This window comes from Pieris napi, chromosome 10 (genome assembly GCF_905475465.1).
Source record: "Pieris napi chromosome 10, ilPieNapi1.2, whole genome shotgun sequence".
Lineage (NCBI taxonomy): Eukaryota > Metazoa > Arthropoda > Insecta > Lepidoptera > Pieridae > Pieris > Pieris napi.
The window spans coordinates 10,645,766-10,667,564 of NC_062243.1; the positions used below are offsets into that span (position 1 = coordinate 10,645,766).

At 36.0% G+C, this 21,799-nt stretch overlaps 1 protein-coding gene across 4 annotated transcripts in view; it reads left to right on the forward strand.

Annotated features, from left to right (window-relative positions):
- Positions 1–21,746, forward strand: part of LOC125053286 (RNA binding protein fox-1 homolog 3) — a 48,508-nt gene extending 26,762 nt beyond the window's left edge. Inside the window, exons 3-14 of one of the 4 annotated variants that reach the window (XM_047654582.1) lie at positions 9,426–9,665; positions 10,091–10,360; positions 10,437–10,490; positions 12,795–12,887; positions 13,486–13,540; positions 14,188–14,208; positions 14,861–14,963; positions 15,851–15,911; positions 16,907–16,927; positions 17,740–17,912; positions 18,393–18,456; positions 18,562–21,746. In XM_047654582.1, coding sequence (XP_047510538.1) covers positions 9,426–9,665; positions 10,091–10,360; positions 10,437–10,490; positions 12,795–12,887; positions 13,486–13,540; positions 14,188–14,208; positions 14,861–14,963; positions 15,851–15,911; positions 16,907–16,927; positions 17,740–17,912; positions 18,393–18,456; positions 18,562–18,606 — 1,200 coding nt within the window. In that variant the 3' untranslated portion in view covers positions 18,607–21,746. Of the gene's footprint in view, positions 1–9,425; positions 9,666–10,090; positions 10,361–10,436; positions 10,491–12,794; positions 12,888–13,485; positions 13,541–14,187; positions 14,209–14,860; positions 14,964–15,092; positions 15,223–15,850; positions 15,912–16,906; positions 16,928–17,739; positions 17,913–18,392; positions 18,457–18,561 lie in introns of all 4 variants that reach the window. The other 3 variants (XM_047654580.1, XM_047654583.1, XM_047654581.1) reach the window with 3 other exon arrangements.
- Positions 21,747–21,799: the final 53 nt, after the last annotated feature.

A 21,799-nucleotide genomic window follows, 5' to 3' on the forward strand; every position in this document is an offset into this window, starting at 1 on the left:
TTTAGTAACTCAAAAGGTTTAGTCCTCTTTAGGCGTCTTGTTGTATCGAGAAGTTCGGTTGCCATAAAGACTATTATAAATAGTCCCTTTGAGAAAGCCATAACGAACATAAAACGTTTATAAATAAGATCATATAATCAAAAATCAAATTTGTATTTACCAACAGGCATCCCAACATAGTATACGAAAACTAAACAACGTTCAAAATTTCATAGAAAGAACAAGATAAAATGTTATCTTGTTCTTTCTAATACTTCTACAATAGTAGACGCAATCTGCCACAAAAAGTTACTTTCCGAGCTATATACAAAGAAATTCCAAGAATAAACTTTATCCCAAAGCTTGATGAAATACCTCTTAGAGATTCTGAGAATTCTACCTTCGGGCGGTATGTTAATAGATTACGTGTTTTGTGAAATACTGAGACTAAACATGCCCGGTTGAATGTACGACGAAATGCAGAAGCGTCGTAAAAAAGTCAGTTTGTTTACTCCGCCAAAGCTCAATGTGAGCCGACGAGAAAAGTACGCCACATGTTCGACGCAGTGGTAGGCAACTTAACACTAATAATAGACCGGAATAAATAGATTTTCACCGAGGGGCGTTAGGTCTTTTAAAACCAAAATACTTACGTGCTACGTGTTCTCGTTAAAAAGCATTTAATAAATCAGTTAGAAAAATAAATCAGTGGCGCTACAACCTCTAGGTCTTGGCCTCAGATTTCTGAATCTGTTTCATGGTATTTTTTAAATCTAATAGCCTCCAGTGCCTGATACACGCCGTCGATTTTTTGGGTCTAAGACATGTCGGTTTCCTCGCGATGTTTTCCTTCACCGTTCGAGCAAATTTAAAATGCGCCCATAGAAAGAAAGTCTATTGGTGCACAGCCGGGAATCGAACTAAACAGTTCTAATCCCATTTTTCCTATATTCAAACTTATACGAAAACAGTAGAACTTTCAATCCACACGCCGCACAAAACTTCTACAAGTACAATGAACATTGTACTTATATGGTATTTTGTGATTTTGAATGCTTGAACACATTTTCAAGTACTCACAGACGCCAAGAGATAATTGCTTATAATGATAGTTCAACTCACAAATTGCTGTGCCCCGTCACATTATGAATTAAAGTTTAGATATTTTTATCCATGGGGCCAATGACCTTTTGAAAGACCTATTTTAAAGTCCTATTACAGGCGTTAGTCTCACACGAAGTTTCTTTTATGTTTCACGCCCGCTTTGCTGGGCGAAATAAATAAAATTGTATGTTTCATTATTATTATTTTTTTCATATTTTTATTATTCTTCTTTTTAACTTCCCGCTTAGAAAATTGAAATTTTTCGAAAATTGAGTTTTTAACAGATGTTGACGTTTTGAGGCTCTAAGAAGCCTCCCCGAATGTTTCCGCGGTGAAGTCCGTATGTATAAATTTTCATATACGTAAAACAGTAATTAAAAAATGAAGGAACGTTGGAATAAAAAAAATAAATAGCCATAAACCATCTAGGAAAAATTTCTGGTTATAAGTGGTTTAGGCGTGAAGGAGCCTCAAACGAAGACCATTTTTCTTATATATAATATATAAAATAGACGTACTGTTTTCAGAAGCGGCAGAATTATCTATGGACTTGCAAATGCATATTTTGCGTAATTATTCAGAGACAAAGATAAATTTTTCTTATGATTTTATTTTTGACAACATACGACATAAGTTTGACAATATATATGTATATTAGTAACAAATTTATTGTAATTCGACCTTCATCTACGGATAATGTTTGTTTTAGGCATCTGCCCGAGCGTGACGATGCGTTGCGGTCAATTTAATCTAAAAGATATTCGGAATTTAAACCGAAATATTGAACCCTCAAAGCTTCAAGCTTTTATGTGTATTTACTCTGAATAATCTATTTTGACGATGCTAAAAGTATAATACAATAGAACTTTAATTTAAGCTCAACTCAACACTGGCATAGTAAAAAAAGTGCGTGCGTACAAAGTACACATGTCAGAAGTGAAACTTCTTTGGCAAACTAATATTTAAGTCTTGTTCATTTTTATACAAATCTAAAAATTTAGATTTCCGAGACTAGGAAGGTAAAAAGGAAGATAAGTTAGGGATTTAATGAATTTAATTGTCTTGAAAAGTGTAGGAAATTAATACAAATTATAAATTTAATTTTTTAAATTTATTTCTTCGTTAATAAAAACACGTGGCATTTTAATTTACAATTCGTCATTTGAGATTTCAATAAATTATTTTGCATAAAATATAAAATACTAATAATTCATAAATTCTCTTTACGAAATTTAATTTAAAAAATAGAATTTCTATAAGGTAATTCTCCCTTCTCACTCTCTCAATCGCTCTCTGCCTTTTCTTCGACAAAATCGCTTCACATCTTCGTAACGCTAATATTATTATTGCGTTTCATCCGTACAAATTTTACCCTCATACCGAAGTTTCACTTGAAAAAACTTTGACATAACATTAATAAGCAGATGCACGTTGTAATATTTTGTAGTATCATCTAACATAAGATGAGAGATTACTGTCAAGATTGAGAGAAGGGGTACCTTCGACTAGTTTTTATAATTGTTTTTATAGGAGACAAAAATCTCGTTCCGATAGCGGATGCCATCTTTGGAGTGTCTAGGTGCTAAACTCAAATTTCATTATGTAGGTAGCTGTCAAGGTTGCTAGTTTAATCTAGGTCAAATAGGTTTCGTATTTATTTAGGTGGAAATGTAGCGCGGGCTAAGTATTGTAGTAGACACTTATGATTCAAAACCTGAGAGCACTCAGTTCTGCGGTAGGCGCAACTCTTCACTACGTGTGTTTTCAAATTGCGTTAGAGATTGTACCCTAATTTTAGAGGAACGAGGTGAATTGTAACTTCCACTTATCCTAATATTTTAGCCACATTTTTGTGTCTGTATTACGCATCGTTTATCATAGACATAGAATTATGTGAGCCAAGCAAAGCAATGCTATCATTCGCTGTGTTTTAATTTATAGTTAAAATAGTTACAGTCAATAATTTATTTAATTTACAATTTCTATACATATATATTTTCATGCCTTGTTTACTGATTGGATCCCTTCAAATAAAATGTAGGCAGATTTACTGCAATTTATCCCCTTCCTGTCAACAAAAGTAAGCAAGTCTCTTAATTTTTTGTAGGAATCCTCGAAACACACATCGTTTTCAAGCATAGACAATCTGTGGGTAATATGTGTAAAAAAGTAAATACTATTGACGTAATCACCAAATAAGAAAATAAAAGAACACAATATAGTACTTACGTAACACTTAAACAACCCCATTGAAGTTTTAAATTACGGATTTTAGCCTTAATCCGGGATTTAGTTGAAGTGTCTGAGTGAGAGATTCAAAGGATCAAATCCACGAACACTTTATACAAAAACAACTAGTTACTAACCACGAAGTTTCATGAATCCAATAATGTGGCTCTATCTTCTGTATATTACATTTACGACCTCATAACGTTGAGGAGCATGCACCTATAAAACGGATATTATATTAATATATACTCCGTTTATAATGTCATTATTGTAAGATCTTTACAATGTAATTTTTGTTAGGCCCTTTTTTGATACGCAGCAAATGTATTGCGCATGCCCTGATGCGTTACAGTACTGGTGTGGAGGTCGACTTACTCAGAAAAGTGGGTGAGCATGAGAAATACCACTTAACGTTAATCTAGCAAGTCCGTCGGGGACCTAAAACTATTCTTGACAGAAATATGGTTGTGACCGCGTCCGCACACTAGCCCCTGTGTTGTGGGAACCTAGACTACATGGTGTATGTTTAAAACATTTTTTTAAAGAAAAGGTACGAGTGTGTGAATAATCTGTATTTGAGTCTGTGCCTGAGCGTTGTTATAAGCGTGCGCTGTGTCGGTTTTTGTTTTTACAACCACAGACAGAGTCAAGCCAAAATATGTAGTAAGGTCTCTGTGGAATCCTCTTCTAAACAAATACAGTCAAAATTTGAATATCGAAGGGACTACTCATATTTGGTCGTAAAAACCGATAGTCGTAACAGCCGATGTCGTTGTTATTAAGTGCCTAATACATAGAATTCAGCTTTCCTAATACATTCAATTCTAAACGATGGCGTCGTAAACGGTTTTGAATGTATATTAATATATGAAATTATTAATATTATACACAACAGTATACGGGTTCAATCTAAAAAATCCGTACTTCACGAACATACAATCTCGGAGTAAAGTATTTTCATATTTATTGATGTAGAAAGTATATTATCTGTTATAAAGGAAAATTGCTTGGATAGGCTCACTTCCCGGGTCACTTAATCCTATACATAATAACATAATCGATCGATGCTGGCACATAAAATACATTCGATAACGGCTTTTGATTTGCAAAGACGGTCGACACAAAGGCTATTTTGCAAACCCCCAAAATTGTTTGACAGTCACCAGCTTAGTAAAGATATTTTCAGGTGCATTAAGAAGGGGTTTTAGGTATCAAAACTTAACTAGAAGACTTCTAAAGCAAGACTTAGAGTCGAAACTTAGCGCTAAGTATGTCGCCTGTATTTAAAAAATATATAAAATTCATAACTCTAAATCTAAGAACATTATACATCGTAATGGCTTCGTTCTGTCTACAAAATTTGTATCAAAATAAGGATAAATATTGATTTCGTGTCAAACAGTCCTGTATTGTTGTCCTTTTAGAAGGAAGAGGACCTTCAAAATAAACCTCATGACGCCTATTCATTGGAAAACCATTGTGCGACGTACAATAACTACGAAATTACGCTATTCATGAAAAATGTATTCATTTTGATGTTTTTGTAATATTGCCTGGCATTGTAAGGTTCACGTAAAATTATTGCCTCAAAAAGGGTCCATTATAGGGGATTTAAAAGACTTCTTGAAACGAGACCTCTTACACGTAAATGTGCGTATAAAAGTGAAAATTAAATACAGTTTTACATGATTTTTAAGCCTTATTTAATCCATGATAAATACATCCATCTTTACAAAATTACACACTTTAAATTTTATACAGAATTTTCCTTTTCAATGGCCTCCAACTGGCTCTATCTTGAGCAGTTTTCTCCCTATCTTCTCACCAACTTCTTTACGCTCGTCGCTCACAAGAGGGGCGACCTCTCTTTTCTGTGGCGGCCCTTTTAACCTTGTTACCCTGTTTGTCCATCTGCCATTGTTCATGCGAGCTGTGTGGCCCGCCCATTTCCACTTAAGTTTTTTGCAATGAGTAGTACATCAATAACTTTTGTTTTCTTTCTTTTATCCAATATAGATATTAAATTAAAAACTTTCTCTTTCAAGTAGCACAGAAAACAACAGTTGACACTTACATACCGTATTCTTTGATAAACAAATACTTCTGAAAATCCCTGTCGCTTTATAACTTGTCAGAGTTAACGCGGTGCAAATTAACCGTGGATCGCGGTCAGAAGTAGTCAACGCAATTGCGACCAATAACCACATCCTAATTTTCTCGTTTCCTCGCTACTGCGCACTCATAGAACTATTGCAATGAATAAATGCAATTGAAATTTATACCAAGTGGAAACAATTTGTCAATATATAACTACAACCCTATGTTTTTTAAAGTAAAGTGTCTACTGAGACTAGTGATAATAATCCCAGCCGAGTAGACGCATCATGATAGAAAATCGCTGCTACTTTGGCTTTCGTAGATATTTTCGATTGCGTACCAAGCTTGTTCAGTACCAAACTCTTCTGCGACCAGAACTCACTAATGCTGAAAACTGGCCTCTAAGCAAGGAAGACGAGAACTCTCTGCTTATTTTCGAGCGGAGGATTCTTCGAAGAATCTTTGGCCCTGTTTGCAACGACGGTAATTGGCGTATAAGGATATTTAACTTAAGTGTACAATAACGCCACTTACACTATTAAAGGGAAGACACTCTATTCTTGTGTTTTATTGTTTCACTTACCACTGTTTAGCACTTAAGAGTAACGTACATTAACACTAATTCACTAATTCAAATGCTTTTGTCATTTTCATCTTCTCACTAGGCCTAGGTGTGAAGTAACTACAACCCTATATGAGGTTGCATTGTTGATAAGTTATTGAGCTTTCTGGGCCTGACTCTGATTGATCTCTTTTTGACAAACGGAAGTGAGTTTTCAATAACATTCAAGACATGCTGTTTCCTCACGATGTTTTCGTATGTGTTAAAACATCGACAATGCATTGCGACGACAGTTGCAAACATACACCACCAGGACAGCCTTTTAAAGCTTGATATTATAAAAGCAAGAATGCAATTATTACGCTATTCAATGACGTATTAATTTCGGTGTTTATGCGATTGAGAGTCCTGAATAAGACAGGTAGATAATTGAGTGAAAATTATGTACTTGTATGAGGTGTGTGTGGCTGTCGCTGACACGCAAGTATAGGTGCTTACTTCTTACATAAGTATGACATGTATTATTACAGATCTTTCAGAACGATTCATACATTTGTAGCGAATAATTGTCTCATTATAAGCCCACTAAACCACAGGGTGCATCTCGCTCAACCGCATAAGGAGACTCTTTCGCTTTCCCATTCTACTGGGTCCTCTGGGGCCTTTTACTCCCAAATGTAGCCAAAGTGGTAACTTATAAATCCGCAAAATAACCGCAATTAAAACATATTGCAAACGAGTCAACGTTATAATATAGTCGAAAAGACAAAATCCAGTACATTATTGATCTACGTATATATATAGAAACTTGGTAACTGATTACTTAGTTAACTACGGGGTTAAAGAAGCAGATTCTAGTATATGGTGAACTTATTTTACTAATGAACGACTAGACGTTCGGATTATAATCGTTAAACTTAATGAACTTCCTAAGGATTGAATAAAGCCACTAAACTCCCTTAATCATAAAAGGTTGATAGATTTGAGACGGTGGGCGTCAAGAATTTAATTTGAACGAAAATTTAATAAAAGGGAGCGTGAGTAATAAGTACTTTTGCAGAAGTTTCGTTTGAACATTGTTTTCTTAACCTTGGCCATTTCTCTTTGATATATTGTATTACGATTTTGCTTAGAAAATAATCCGTAATATTTCGTTCTTTTCTTAAAGTTTTGATAACAAAACCAAAATGTGTTATAATCAAAGTCATAACTGATTAGCAAAGTTTTATTTTAATCTAATATTATTTCTTCGAAAACTGTAAGAAAGTTTCGAATTCTATTTTGAGCTAACTATTCGAAATGTCGCTGAAAACGTTTTCCATTAGTCTGGAGGGCCGGGATTCGATTACTACCGAAATAATTATTTAGCATTAGAAGGCACTAGCTGTACCCATACAAACAAGAGTCTGCCCCATGCCACTGGCAGGTAGCGCCCTTACTCTAACTTTCGATAGCGAACAGTGATACCGACCCCACGTTTTTGTATGCACTTTAGATCTAGTTCACTCAATATGATGTCGCCTAAGGATCGCGCGGTATAATTCTCCTTATGACGAAGATTATATTTCAGTCAATTTACGTAGGATTTTAAAGTGTTCTAAATTCAAATCTTCCCTATGAATCACACTACTTAACGCTACAGGATTCCAGTCATTTTCACAATATTTATTCCCCAAAATTCCAATTGCAGAGTTTTTGCTTTAATATGGGTTATTCGAACTGAAGAAAAGGACAATTGGTTTTGCAACAATCGGTACTCTGAGTTGTACTAAACATTTCGAAGTCGAGTAATAAACATTTTAGCTATTCTCTAACATAATTCTGCAACTTTGTAAAATAACAAGCTTTTCTTCATCATTCACGCCCATCGTACTTTAACATATTCATAATATACATACTTTTCTAATAATACATTTTTCACGTCTCCAGATCACTATGGGGACTATTACTACGACTTTACAAACATATGTAATGCATGTGTAAGTAGGCGAAGTTATATACAGTAAGAAATTAAAAAATAAAATTACTTTCAGTCCAGTCTACCCCACTCATACGCTTCAGTGGAGTTTTTACAGCTTATTATACTGTATTCTAGTACTCTAACTATATAGTCCAATGTGGCAAATATCAAATAAGTATAAAATCAATATTTTTAATTGTGGATGTTTTTACTTCATAAAACGATTTATCGTACTATTTATTTATCAAATAGCCGGTCTTGCACCGACAGCTTTCAGAAATTAAAAGAAAGTGGTTTTATCTTAAGGAATCTATTAGAATAATTTTTCCAAAAAATCGCAAGGGAAGGTGACGAAGTTCACGATTTGTCATACAATAAATCCAATAGACCAAAAATGACACAAAACGAAATCTAGAATCGTATCTGAATATATCTTTATGACACAAAAGATCGTAATTAAAACCTATCAACATATCTAACGAGCTACGTGTGCGCCGTTTCGAGTTTTGGCACGAGCACTTGGTGTCAATAATTCGATTCGTACCCCAGAAACGTCAGCTATAAGTAGCTGAATTTATTACGACAGAATTAGTATAGGCCGCGTCCCTGAAGTGGAAAATTCGCTTTTATCACCTGCATTAACCGGGAATTCGTACACGTTCGAATCAAATATGACAATAGTATGGAAATATATAAATTTGCATCGAAAACATCCATCGTTCCATACTAAATGCACGGAAATCTTGGTGCTGTGTTGTCCAAAAATGATATTATGTATGAACGACCTTGAAAGCCTGTTGAATTTGATTATTTCCACATTCAATCTTTACGGTTATATTTGTAGAAAGTTAATAGATGTATCGTTTGCGTTTAAGCTGGGAATAGTGTTTCATTGCCCAAAATTATATTTCGTTGAGATCCCGTCATACCATTTATCCCTCTTTTCATAAGAACGCGTTCGGCCGGGACGGGAATGGGCCAAAGCTCTGCGATGTCCAGTTGGAGCATTCTGATTAACAAGTCTGGATAACCCTAGTCGCTCCCCTCACACTTTGAAATAAATTTTTAAAATTGCGATTAATAAGTGTGGTGGAGAGTTTTTGCAAGTTTTTATCGTCCGTTCTACGCCCTTGATTTGAGAACTGGCAGTAAATGTAAAATGAGAAGCATTTAGCGTTTAATATGTATTTCTTTATTGACGTTCACAGTGTATTAACACTTACCTACTTTCTTTTCCTCGCAGATAAAACATTTAGACAGAGTCGTTGATTTGTTAAATAATTATCGTGTTAACCGTGTATTGTCATTGAAGTGCTAATAAACAATTACCTCTCAAAACGTGTTTTAAGAATTTAAATAGCTTTCAATTGAACTAACTGCTGGTTACAATTGACAGTTTCCTTGTTCTATTAAAATTTGTGGAATACAGTTATATTTAACTAAAAAACGCGTGAGGTTATAGTAGTATATTAATATGGCATTTTAACTTTCCAGCACATGGTGGGATCGGGCATGGCGGCCCCGTTCCCTGCGGCGGCGGCGGCTGCGGCAGCAGCAGCACAGTTTGCGGCCAATGGGGATCTGGCTGGTGTAAAAGCGGATGCAGCTACACAGCCCTCCATAGTCAAAAGCGAGGGTCCGCCTCCAGCACCACTCCCACCAGGCAACTTTTCACCACCCCCTCAGCAAACACATGTCACCCAGAACTCAACAGAAAATCACAACACCAGTACAGTACGTTTCAGAGTTGAATGAACTCTATTGATTTATTTCTGTACTCGCGATTATAATAGGTTAACCTAATGACATATTCAAAATAAATTTATGCCGAACAATGGCTCAGTTCACACTTGGCGTGTTGACATGGCTTCGATTTCCGGTGGAACAATATTTTCATGTTTTAAGTTTTACCTGATTCATAAAACAGATGAAGTCTGCCCCATGCTTTTTGAGGCAGTTTTTGCCGCGCACCACCAGCTAGCTGCCCTCCAATTTATTTCCGAACTAATTTGACTTAAAAGTGAATTCTTAAAAGGCCGGCAACGCACTTGCGAGCCCTCTGGCACTTAACATCAGAGCTTCAAACGGCAGTGCCACCTGTATATAAAAATAAGCCTATCCAAAGTTCACTGTATTACTCTATATTTTGATGATTTCAGCAAAGCGAAAGTGAGTCGTCCGATGAAAAGCCAGTCAGTGTAGCAGCGGTCGTAGCACAGCAAGCAGCGGTGGCAGTAGCACAACAAGCGGCAGCAGCGCACGCGGCAGCAGCGGCTGTCAGCGCCGCGGTCGCTGCAAACGCCACTACAACCACTTCTTCCACCGAGAAGACGTTAGTCCCCGTCTCACAAGCGTCACAACCGAAGCGTCTCCACGTGTCCAACATCCCGTTCCGATTCAGAGATCCGGACCTCAGAAACATGTTTGGGGTAATTTTTGTTCTATGCACGGCATGTTTTTATTTAAACAAATCTAGAGGTTTTAAATGTATATTTTATATTCCAGCAATATGGCACAATACTTGATGTAGAAATAATCTTCAACGAACGCGGCTCGAAGGTAAGAATCTGTGATAATCAACGATAGGTCGAGTGGCTCATTGAAATCCATTTCGTATGGATTCCAACGTAGCCACTTTTCAAAAATAATTATATTGTTTCAAACTTCAGAACCAATATATTTAAAGCGTTCAATATGAATTTCAATTGGGATAAAATCTGTTTCAATGGTAGGAAAGTGGAAATGTGTTTATTAGCCTATGTGATTTATGTAGTTTCTTATATAGTGTACAAATTATTGGTTCTGAAGTATTTAGTTACAGGAATATGTTTTAACAATTGCAAATTTTCTATTTAAAAACCTTTAATTGACGTATTCCTGTAGCTTTAAAATGATTTTATTTGTAGTTATTGTTATCTTAAATTGTTCAATATATTTTATAACAATAACTATAACAACTACTGCCCAAACCAGTTTTGAATAAAGCATTGTAATGATAAGCTACCCTCGCTTAGTCTTGAGGCAAATGGGCTAAACATTAATCTTTAAATTATTTCCTTCTCACAGCATTTCTGGTTTTAATGTTTGGTGCAGTATCTCTAATTGCATTGTAAATTGACATAATAATAATCATTTCTAAAACTGCAATTTACATGATGAATATAATTTTAACGTTTCTTGGTTGCGACGGCGGTGAAATCCTTTTCATGTTTAATAAATCCATTAAAGTATCTACGAAAACGATTTCACCGAAGTAGCTGATAACCGCAAATTGTATTTCTGATTATTGCGAGAAACTCAAAAAACAACTCAATGATGTCTTTTCGAATACGGTCCAAAGATTTGTGAAGTAATTATTTGACTGATAACGCTTTGTCGTGTTACTGCTTTTCTTGTGTCAGTTTGGTGACCGACCCTATAGTAGCCCATGCTCGCTCATGTCTACGTATTTACTCTTTTGATAATAGCTCCCAGTTATTTTCTTCAATGCCTCACATTGGATATGTTTTAGAGAATGATGCATCATAAACAGCTGATATTCTAAATCATTCCGACGACAGCTCTATTATTCATGACTAATTGAACGAATCATCCAAACTGCACTGCTTTTTGTGTGTTTTCTGATGGAAATTTAATTGTTATGAACATTAGTTCTACGTATAGATGTATGTTTGTTTTCACTTCTACCGCGTGTAGTTTGGATGGTGAGGCATTCGGAATTGTATTTTAATACAGTGTCTAGAACGGTTATGTATTTCTGTCTATTTTGTTTAATTACTAGTTTTTCTCAGTCATGCGCTTTTCCTAACCGGGAACATAATTCATTAGTTTTGGGCATGTATACTTCGCTGACTCCAAAATGTTTTGTCAATGAAGTATTAGAAGTAACTTTGGTGCATTACTTAGTCTAGCTTTGTCTCGATATTAGATTTTCTCGTGTGACGGGTTGACTTTCGTCGACGCTATTCGTTTAGCGTGCGCACCTCTGCTAAGGCAAATGTAGTCACGTCCTAAGCGCTTCAAAATACACGTTTCTTCCTTCCTTTAAATTCTCTTTCTCTCTGCCCAATTATTGATGTACAATTTGTTGCACCCAGAATGGTACTTTATAATAATAGAGCTGTCATGCTTTATAGGCGTAAGCGTTATGTACGCAACTTGCCACTTTCACAACTCGTCTATTTTCCACTGTATTGTGTGCTGTGCTAGCTGCTTTTTGTATCTATGGGTTGTCACCATGTTATGAAGTTACAAGTTTTCTAAGCACGAATATAAATATTATATTTAAGTTCATAAATATCCTACTGGCTAAATACTGGCTTAAAATGTATAATGTCGCTTTTATAAAATTATATATTATTAGAGAACTGAGCACTGTACAACTTCGCACTATTTTTATAATATGAGTTTAATGTGTGTACATACACTACGAAATATATATAACTAAGTACAGCGAAGGGTGATTTAATCCATGACATAATAGCATTAATAAAAGTGTCATATTATTTGCTTAGCCAAACTAGTTTTCTTTAGTTTCCCGCATGAGCGACTTTAGAACAAATTGCAGCTATCATTTCACATAATACGGAAAAATAAATTGTCCCAAAGAATTTCTGAGCTATAAACGTTTCTCTCGAGGCCCAATTACTTAATGTATCAATGTAATGTAATCCAAACGCTTATGTGTACCCATTCAGCTAGATACTTACCGCTCAAACTATCAACGTAATCGAAAATATAACTTTAACAATTAATATAACTCGATAAACGAATATGCAACGCATATATTATGTTAATTTTTGTTGCACGTTGTTTTTTGAGCGACGCTGTTTTTAATGCATGTTTTGTCTGTCTTGCATGCAGGGATTCGGTTTTGTAACATTCGCAAATAGTGGTGATGCGGAGCGAGCACGAGAGCGTCTACACGGCACCGTGGTTGAGGGCAGAAAGATAGAGGTGTGCATGATTCAATGATTACCAATGTTTACCATCCGTAGCACTCGTAACTTAACATCCCACTCCTACCACGCCCACAGCCCACAGCCCACCGCAACCTGCGCTCTGCTCTGTAGTTTGCCATGCTAGTGCATTTTAGCACTAAGTATGCCGCCGACTTGTCTAATCCGTAAACAAACCTTATTTATTTTGTCCCTTTACTCTCTAGACGGTCATTTAAAATGCCGATCGAATGAGAGTCACAGAGTGTAGAACGAACGTCTCAATGTTGGCGAGGTAAGAATTACTGAATTACACTCTTTATCGCTACTTTATTTTCATCTACTTCCTTCTTCTGTTTCACTGTACTACGAGAGCTGTCCTTTGTGTTTTTTTTAATTAGGTCATCCATTGCCATAGTTCAACTTTGTATACTATCATGTTTTTAAGTAATTTAAAGTTAACGAGTTTATTTTTGATAAAGAATTTGTTTCCTGGGTTCGATTCCCAGTTGATATGAGACCTGATTTAGAATTTGTCTTAATTTAATCAGGCTTTTTTTACATTTCTGTCACCCGCCGCGAATATATTTTTACATATTGTTTACTTCCCAAATCAGGTTAATAATGCCACCGCCCGAGTGCAGACAAAGAAACCTCCAGCAGTGCCAAACGGTAAGAATATAGTCAAACAATAATTATGATATACATTCCCACGATTATTGTGTAAGAAAGTGTAATGCATCTTGGCATTTTTTAACCCATTCAGACATTCTGGCTAGAAATGGATCCTGTTCCACTCTGGGTGAGAGTGCAGGCCTTGTGCAATCGATGTTGTCCTTTATGTGTCGAGATCTCTACGTGTTAGATCCTTTGTGGGAATGCTTAGATGAATGCTCCTAGATACTCCTTCGACATTGGAGGTGGCCTTTAACTACGATTTCCTTGATAGATAACGTCCAATCTTCGTATAGTGAATGATGATATCAGAACAGAATGTCTCTCTTCTAACATATCCATTTTCTAGCGTCTTAAACGCTTACCTTTCTACGAAACAAGCCTAATTACACATTTTTAAAGCTAATTTATACGGAAAAGCTTGTCTTGTGGAGTTTTCTAATCTCATACATACTCATGAAAAGCTAACTCCAATGTCACCTGCCTGATTTCTTATCGAAGACAGCAATAGTTGGCTTGATAGTTAACTGTAAAATAATTGTTATAAGTCATTTATACGATAATTCAGTGCACTAATTCACTTGTAGAGCATTCTAGACTCTTTTTTGGGTTAAGCATATGTTAATTCAATGTTTTTGTTCCAGTGTGTGTCCAGTGGCCGGAAGGTGAGAAAGGATTTTTATACAAACTATACTGAACGATGAAAGCTTCCGCGATTACATCTTTTATAACATTCATTCGAGCATGTACTTTTACTTATATGTGGTGGGATAGTCTTAAGTATTGCTCGATAAATTGTTGTCACATCGGCATCTGTCTTAACGGCCATGCTTATTTAGATCAGAAAGTAGGAATGTGTTAATCGATCGCACGGTGAATTGAATTTATTTTCGTGATTGAAATCGTGTAATGTAGCCTGGCCTGAACACTGACGTCTATGAAAATTTATAGTTCTAATCCAAAGCATTCCATAGTCATAGACAATAGAAGGTGATGTGTTAGTTACGTGTGACTGCCATGTTCGATCCTGATCTATAGGTCCTGTAAATCACAATCATTAGAACACCAGCATCTATTTGAGGATTGAGTGCGTGAGTTCATTTTGACAACATAGTTGTCTTAAGGGGGTGGCCAAGTTTATAAATACGCGGTTTATATTTTGAGATGAATACCAAAAAGACCATGGAGTTGTTTAACTCAAAGGAGGTGTTACTGATAGAAGCGATAGCAGAAAGAGCGGGTAAAGGAAGGTATAAGGTGTGGGGCGGCCACCCCGAACTAGTTAGGTCAGTGTGTAGAGGCGCGGTGTGTGCGCAGGGCTGCGGGTTTCCGGCGTGACTTGGCCGTGGCTGGGCGCGGCGCCGGCCGCAACGCCCGCGCCGCCGCTCGTGCTGGCCCCGCGCGCCGCTCAGCGACGCAGGTAACCCACACCCCGCACAGCACGGCACGGCACCCGCATGACTCTATACCGTTTAGGAAGCGCGCGCTTTTCCCCCTCTCAAAAAGCGCTCGCTTTTCCCTGTAGTAGCCCTATGTGTGTTGCATGTAGCCCAGTCGGCGTTGCGCGGCGCGGTCGTCATGAGAGGTTCCCCTCGCCCGACAGCGCACGCGCAATCCTTCCAACCCATGCTGCCCCGCGCCGCTAGCGCCTACGCCTCGCCGTTGCACGCATATGCACAGTGAGTACTCACCCCGCACTTCACTTTAACTCATTGATCCTTTAATGCTTACGACATTCATTTAAAGTTCGCAAATTTATTAGATAAATTTACCTACAATTTGAGTTATTTTTTATTAAATTATGTTACATTCCTATCCTTTAGCATCCTTTGATTGAATTTTAAAAAAATATTCTGATTTGGAATTATTTTATTCCATGTTTTTCTAAATTTATTATTTCTTTAATTTTTCGCAGACGAAACCATCATCTACATCTACACGTCCATCCTCCAGCATATTATCCTTACCGATTATTTTAATCACGAGACCCTTTCATCTATTTTACTTTTACTTTCGGTATGAGTTTAACAACTAATGTCTCATTAACAGCATCGCTATCTGTTACTAAACTTTAACATGTAAAAAGTAGAGCTTTTTTAGAGGTAGCTTCGAAGTTCTTTAAGCATTTACATCCTTATATATTTCTCTTCCGCAGTATTTGTAGCAATAATAGAATGTATATAGAATCTTAGCTGTATGTTAGTAGTCGGTTAAATTTAGCATTACCTATAAATATTGCTTTAGTTAAATCTATATTGAGTTAATAGATAGTTGTATGGAAGCTAACACAATTTGTTTTATTCGCAGCGTGTATTATGACCCGTTCTTAGCTGCAGCAGCGACCGCGGACTCGAACTACAGATTACAGGTAATATATCTTAATTTTATAGTTAATTATTTATGGGATAAACTCCTGGTAATTTAATTTTAATTTATAAAGGCGTTTATTATATTATAGTATTTTTAACATCGTTTCGCATTTGAGGCGCACTGAATGACGCTCGCCTCTTTGGCAACGTCATCAACTGCGTTGGATATTTTCTGCGCCAAGGCTTTCTTACTGTCCGTAAATAACATAATGCAATAGTGGATTTTCACACTTGAATAATTGTAAGCTTTAATATACAGTCTAACCCACACACATTTGCTTAACAAAAGATTCGATCATAGCGCGGCAATTGCCTCGTAAACTTCGTCTTCATATTTATAATTCTTTGGCAAAATCACACCTTTACCTTATTGAAATTTGGGGAGCCGCGACTAAAACTAACATATCACAAATTCAAATTGCTCAAAATAAACTAACTAAATTGCTTTTTCACTACTCATACTTAACATCTACACAAAAAATGTTAAGTGAAACAAAACTTATGAATATAAATCAATTATTTCAATACAATACCAGCTTATTAATCTACAAAAATTTAAATGACTATTAACACACTAACATTATTTTCACTAAAATAAATCAAATTCAGAAGTGCAGTTCACGACGCCCTCATAATATAATTCTGCCTAAGTATAGAACCAATTACGGTAAAAAAAGAAGTGCTGTGGTATAATATGCTTAAAAAATACAAGCGGCTAATAAACCATCTCTTGAGTGATCCCAGTTCTCTACGTAAATAAAAGTCCAACCAAGTTCTACTTCGCTAATTCATCCTTGAAGCTCTTCAATGACCCACGACGTGATAAATTGTATCTTTAGTATATAAGTTCTCAAGTGACTATTGTCTGTTATGAGAATAAATGTCTTTAAAGCTAATACGTAATTCAGAACTACATAAATTCGCACAAACAAATTGATACCCCATTGTAATAAAATAACCAAATCGAGTCGTGATAGTAGGTGTGTTGTTGCAGGCGGTGAAACCCGCAGCTGAGGTAATCCGGGCTCCGTCTAATTGTATTGCTTTCTGATTTGTGTCCACGCTAGTACAGTTTGATTGTGGAGTGAGTGCTGGGATTTTGGTTGCTCCTTTGTCGAGACGTTTCACCGTAACTGGTTGCACTGTGTTTGTGATAACAGAATCAGCGACCGCTTCTGTTCGTAGTGGGTGAATTAGTTCTAGTTCGAGCTGTTTTTATCTCAATGTACATCATGCAACGTGTAGAACATTGAGCCCACAAATTTTCACCCTCATACCACTAACACTTAGTCTATGGTGTAGTCGATACGGACAAGCATGATTTCATTTACGCCTTCTGTATAGTAACGGTGTGCAGAAATTCAAATTTGCATGTGTAATTAATCATCGTCCATCATTTTGCTCGTTTTAGTTCGATGCGTTTATTGCTTTCCAATTTTATTTATCGAACAAAGACCTCATGGACGTTATCACTTCGGTAAGATTCATCGACCTATTTAACTATTCATTAGTTTTGTCTTATAAATGTGCCTTTGTGGGCTCATTGTTTTTGTCATAGGTTTATTTATTTTTCATTATTTATGTACTAGGTTATTTATATTTAATCTAACATTATACATAACAATTATATACTATCGTATATGTTATATTGGTGAGGCGTATTTACCAAGAAACATTGCCGCCTGTAAATCTTTCTAAATAATTTAATCTGATAAATTTCGAACATGAATTGTACATCTATTTAGTTCGTTGAGTATGAGTATCAAATTGGTTATCATCCCACATCATATATAATGAAAGTAAAAATATATTTGCTATAATTTACAGGCGGCTGCGGCAGCCGCAGCAGCAGCTCCATTGCTAAAGTCGCCATTAACGAGTGCTCAGCACGCTGCAGCAGCAGCAGCGGCCGCTAACTATGGCGCAGCAGCTCGGGCTGCGGCCGCCGCCGCTGTTAGTGCAGCGCCCGCACAAGCGGCACTCACTCCTCTAGCCGCCACGTAAGTCTTGTTACTATGTATAGTTTTGTATTTTGATATAAATTTTAGTTAGTTGCGATGTAGGATTTATTTAATGTAACTTTTCTTTGTTCTAATGAATGTAGTGTATTGTAGTAATAATTCATTTAGTATAACTATTCCTTCTTCTAATGAATGTAGAATTCATTTAGTGTAACCATTCCTTCTTCTAATGAATGTAGAATTAATTTAGTGTAACCATTCCTTCTTCTAATGAATATAGAATTCATTTAGTGTAACCATTCCTTCTTCTAATGAATGTAGAATTCATTTAGTGTAACCATTCCTTCTTCTAATGAATATAGAATTCATTTAGTGTAACCATTCCTTCTAATGAATGTAGAATTCATTTAGTGTAACTATTCCTTCTTCTAATGAATGTAAATTTCATTTAGTGTAACTATTCCTTCTTCTAATGAATAAATGTTTGTAAATTAACCTTATTAAATGAATTAATTACAGATATGGAAGGGAGTACGCAGACCCATATTTAGGGCATAGCATCGGGCCAGTTACAGGATATGGGGTAATTATTTTCTTTACTAAACTGTGTAATTTCATGTAAAATGTCAAGCTGAACTTTCGTCATTTTAATTTTCTTCTTCAATTAAAACGTATGATTTTTCCACAGACTGCATTGTACAGAAGCGGGTACAACAGATTCGCGCCATACTAAGCCAGTGGAACAACTTAGCGATTTTATATCTCGAATATTCTTAGTACTTCGGTCATCTTTACGTAACATGACAATGAACTCTCTTTATACACGTACAAAATTATGATAGGGAAAGCAGTAGTACTGCGTATAGCTCGACGGGGCTAGAACTCATAAATACCAAAGTCATAAATTTCTCATTGAAATAGTTAATTATATTGTTAATATTTTCGAAAAAAGTGCGAGCATCGTTCGAGGAAACTGACGGATCAGCACGCGTTACATTTAAACGTATTGTTAATTAGGTATTCCTAGCGTAGTTGTTACATATGGACAATAGTTTTACTTGTAAAAATATTTAGTGAGCTTTGCACTTGCATATCATAGAGAAATTGTAAATAACCCACATTTTAAAACATTTAATTTTACGTGGAACAAAATTTTAGCTTTCGAATCTAATTTAAATCCCTTTAGAATTACAATTTATTTTTGTACTCGTACAAAACAATTCGTATTCTCCTTAGTGAACTTACCGGGATTACGGTATCACTTTGGTGCGAACCGGTGCCATGATTCGGTTGTTTTAGAATATACGAACAACTAGGTGCAGATTATACACAAATGTTTTCCAGGACTGGCTTCCTTTTGGATGAGCGTTTTGAGCTAATAAGATTCCTTTCGCCCTTTACGTAGATGTTTATTGATCGCTAGTTGTATTGCCTAGTGTAACAGTTGTAGGCAGTAATGCTTTAAATGTAGTTTTTAAGAAGAATTACTCATTGGAGTTCTTACATATCATTGAGATTTCTCCTTGTAATTGCGGTTTAATTTTCTCGAGGATTTTACAATAACCTCCGTTTTAACTTTCGTACGGGTCCAACCGTTAGACTTCGTAATTAGATAACCTAGAATTGTAATGTATTTGTATGATTCGCTCAACGTTTATACCAAAGCACAAATACCCATCGATTCATACGAATTTCGGAGCTTTTGCATGTTAATTTAATTCACAGTAGTAATAGTCTTTTTCTATGAAATTCAAAATCAAAATCTTAGTGAAAATCAATTTGGCGCACTTTTTTCTTACATACGTTGTACGTCGTTCAGGCAACGATGTATTGGCACAGAATTTCTTTAAAAGATTCGACTCGTTTGGTTGTTGTGATGATTAACATTTTAATTTAGTTTTTGAACTCGGTTCTCGCGGTTGAAGCGATCAAAGTTAACGAAGTCAGCCTCCATATTCTTCTACGTTTTCTAAGAAGTTCTAGTCTTTGCGCACAATTATATAGAAATAATGGTGCTTTTCTTGATTTCATGTGATAGCTAAGAGACCGTTTCGTTTCTGAGTTTGAATTCAGTGTAAGTTATTTTTAGGAGCTATTATTACGTAAGCCTTTTCGTGTCATATTTTCTTAATTATAATTTCACTCACCTTGTAGTGCCACGGGCTTTTATGTTTTAGGTAATCGTAGGATACGTAGTCATGTTGCAGCTTTGAACAAGATTTTTGTGCTTTATCGCTAAATACTCATGCGTGAATGTATTATATTTAGGGTCTAATTTAAGATTTATATGATTTTTATGCAAACTTTTTACATCTAAGTACAGAACATAAGTACATGTGATTCAATCGTTGATTGCTTTCTAGTTGTTTAATTTGATATTTTTGTGGAGTCACAAATTATTAAGTAACGTTTTAATTGAAGTATTTGGGATGGATTTTGATCCAGTTGACCATTATATACTCACGTCCCGTTTACTCGAATGCTCTCTGTATCGCTGATTTTTTGTATTATATTTTTAAATCAATTTCGTCATAATATTTACGCAATCGTATTTGTTACATGGAGAAAAATCTGAATTTACACGACATATCTGACAAAATGGTTAGTGTGCTACGATAAGATTTTGAAAAAGAAATGTCAAAATCAATGTATTATATAATAATCGATTAGGTAAGTGATAACTGTATTTTGTAACGGTTTCTTTCTCTAAAATGTTAAATTAACAATTTTCCATCGCGCTGTGCACCTCCGCTTCTCGTCTATTAGGCATAAATTGTTATTTCGTGCATAATACTATCATATCAGCGGTTGTGTTGTGTTGTGTCTGTCGGACACAGCGCAACAGAATTGTAAATAATGTTATGGCTGCGCGGACGCCTAGTGTTGTGCATACAATTTGTACCGTCGGATTTATATTGTTGAAGTAGTGAGTTAATAAGTAACACTCGTTTGTCAATTGCACTCGTCGCTGTTTCATATTGCGCTGATTTTCCAGTCATCAGCCTATCCGGACACAGCGTCCGGCTCGTGACTGAAAAATCAGCATTAGCGTAGTATTCAGATCGTAGCTGGGTTAACGCCTACGTCGTTGAAGTCGTAGACGTGCCGCCACTTAATTTTTAATAAATGCACCAAGTTTTATTACGGCATGTCTATGAGTTTAGTTCATTGTATATTATAGAAGGTGTGATCTGTCCTTATTTCTGTATTAAAACGTACAGCTGTGTACTGCCCTATTTGTTGAGTTAACAAAGATCCGGCCAGCATTCACCCGTCTGACCTTGACCTGTACTGAAATCGGTAGCGTACGCATTGCGGCCTCGCGACCGGCTACCGATTCAAACCAATTTTCCTGAAAATGTAAACCGATTTCGACCTGTTTTAATTATTATTATCACAATACTCTTATTTTACGACGGCTGAAATGTTTTACGTTTTGGGAAATGGTTGAATTTGCCGGAATGAGGACAGATTCCCGCCCGTTTTGTGGCGCGCGCTTGTCGCAACGCATAATTGACCAGTATTTAGATATTACTACTATGCTCAATTTCCATGTCTGTATGTTTGTATAATGTTAAAATTTAATGTTTTTAGAAATTGAATATACTTAGTGAACCCGCGTAAATGTCTTCCGTTTGGCACTTTTCATACGATCATGCACTTTGGTACCGGCCGATGGTAATAACGAGTCTAGTGCACAGCAAATATGCGATTTGTGATACGGATTTTCAGTGTGGCAATAGATGGCAGAGCTGATTTTCTTAAATGTATAGTTATATATTTTTTCCAAATGAAAAATCGAATGAAATGAACCATTTAAAGCCTTTGGCATTGTGTACTCATTTACGTTATTAATAAATATTATAGTATGAATTGTGTTTTTCTTATACATTTCCTGACCGTTTCAAAATATGTTTCTCGGCAAA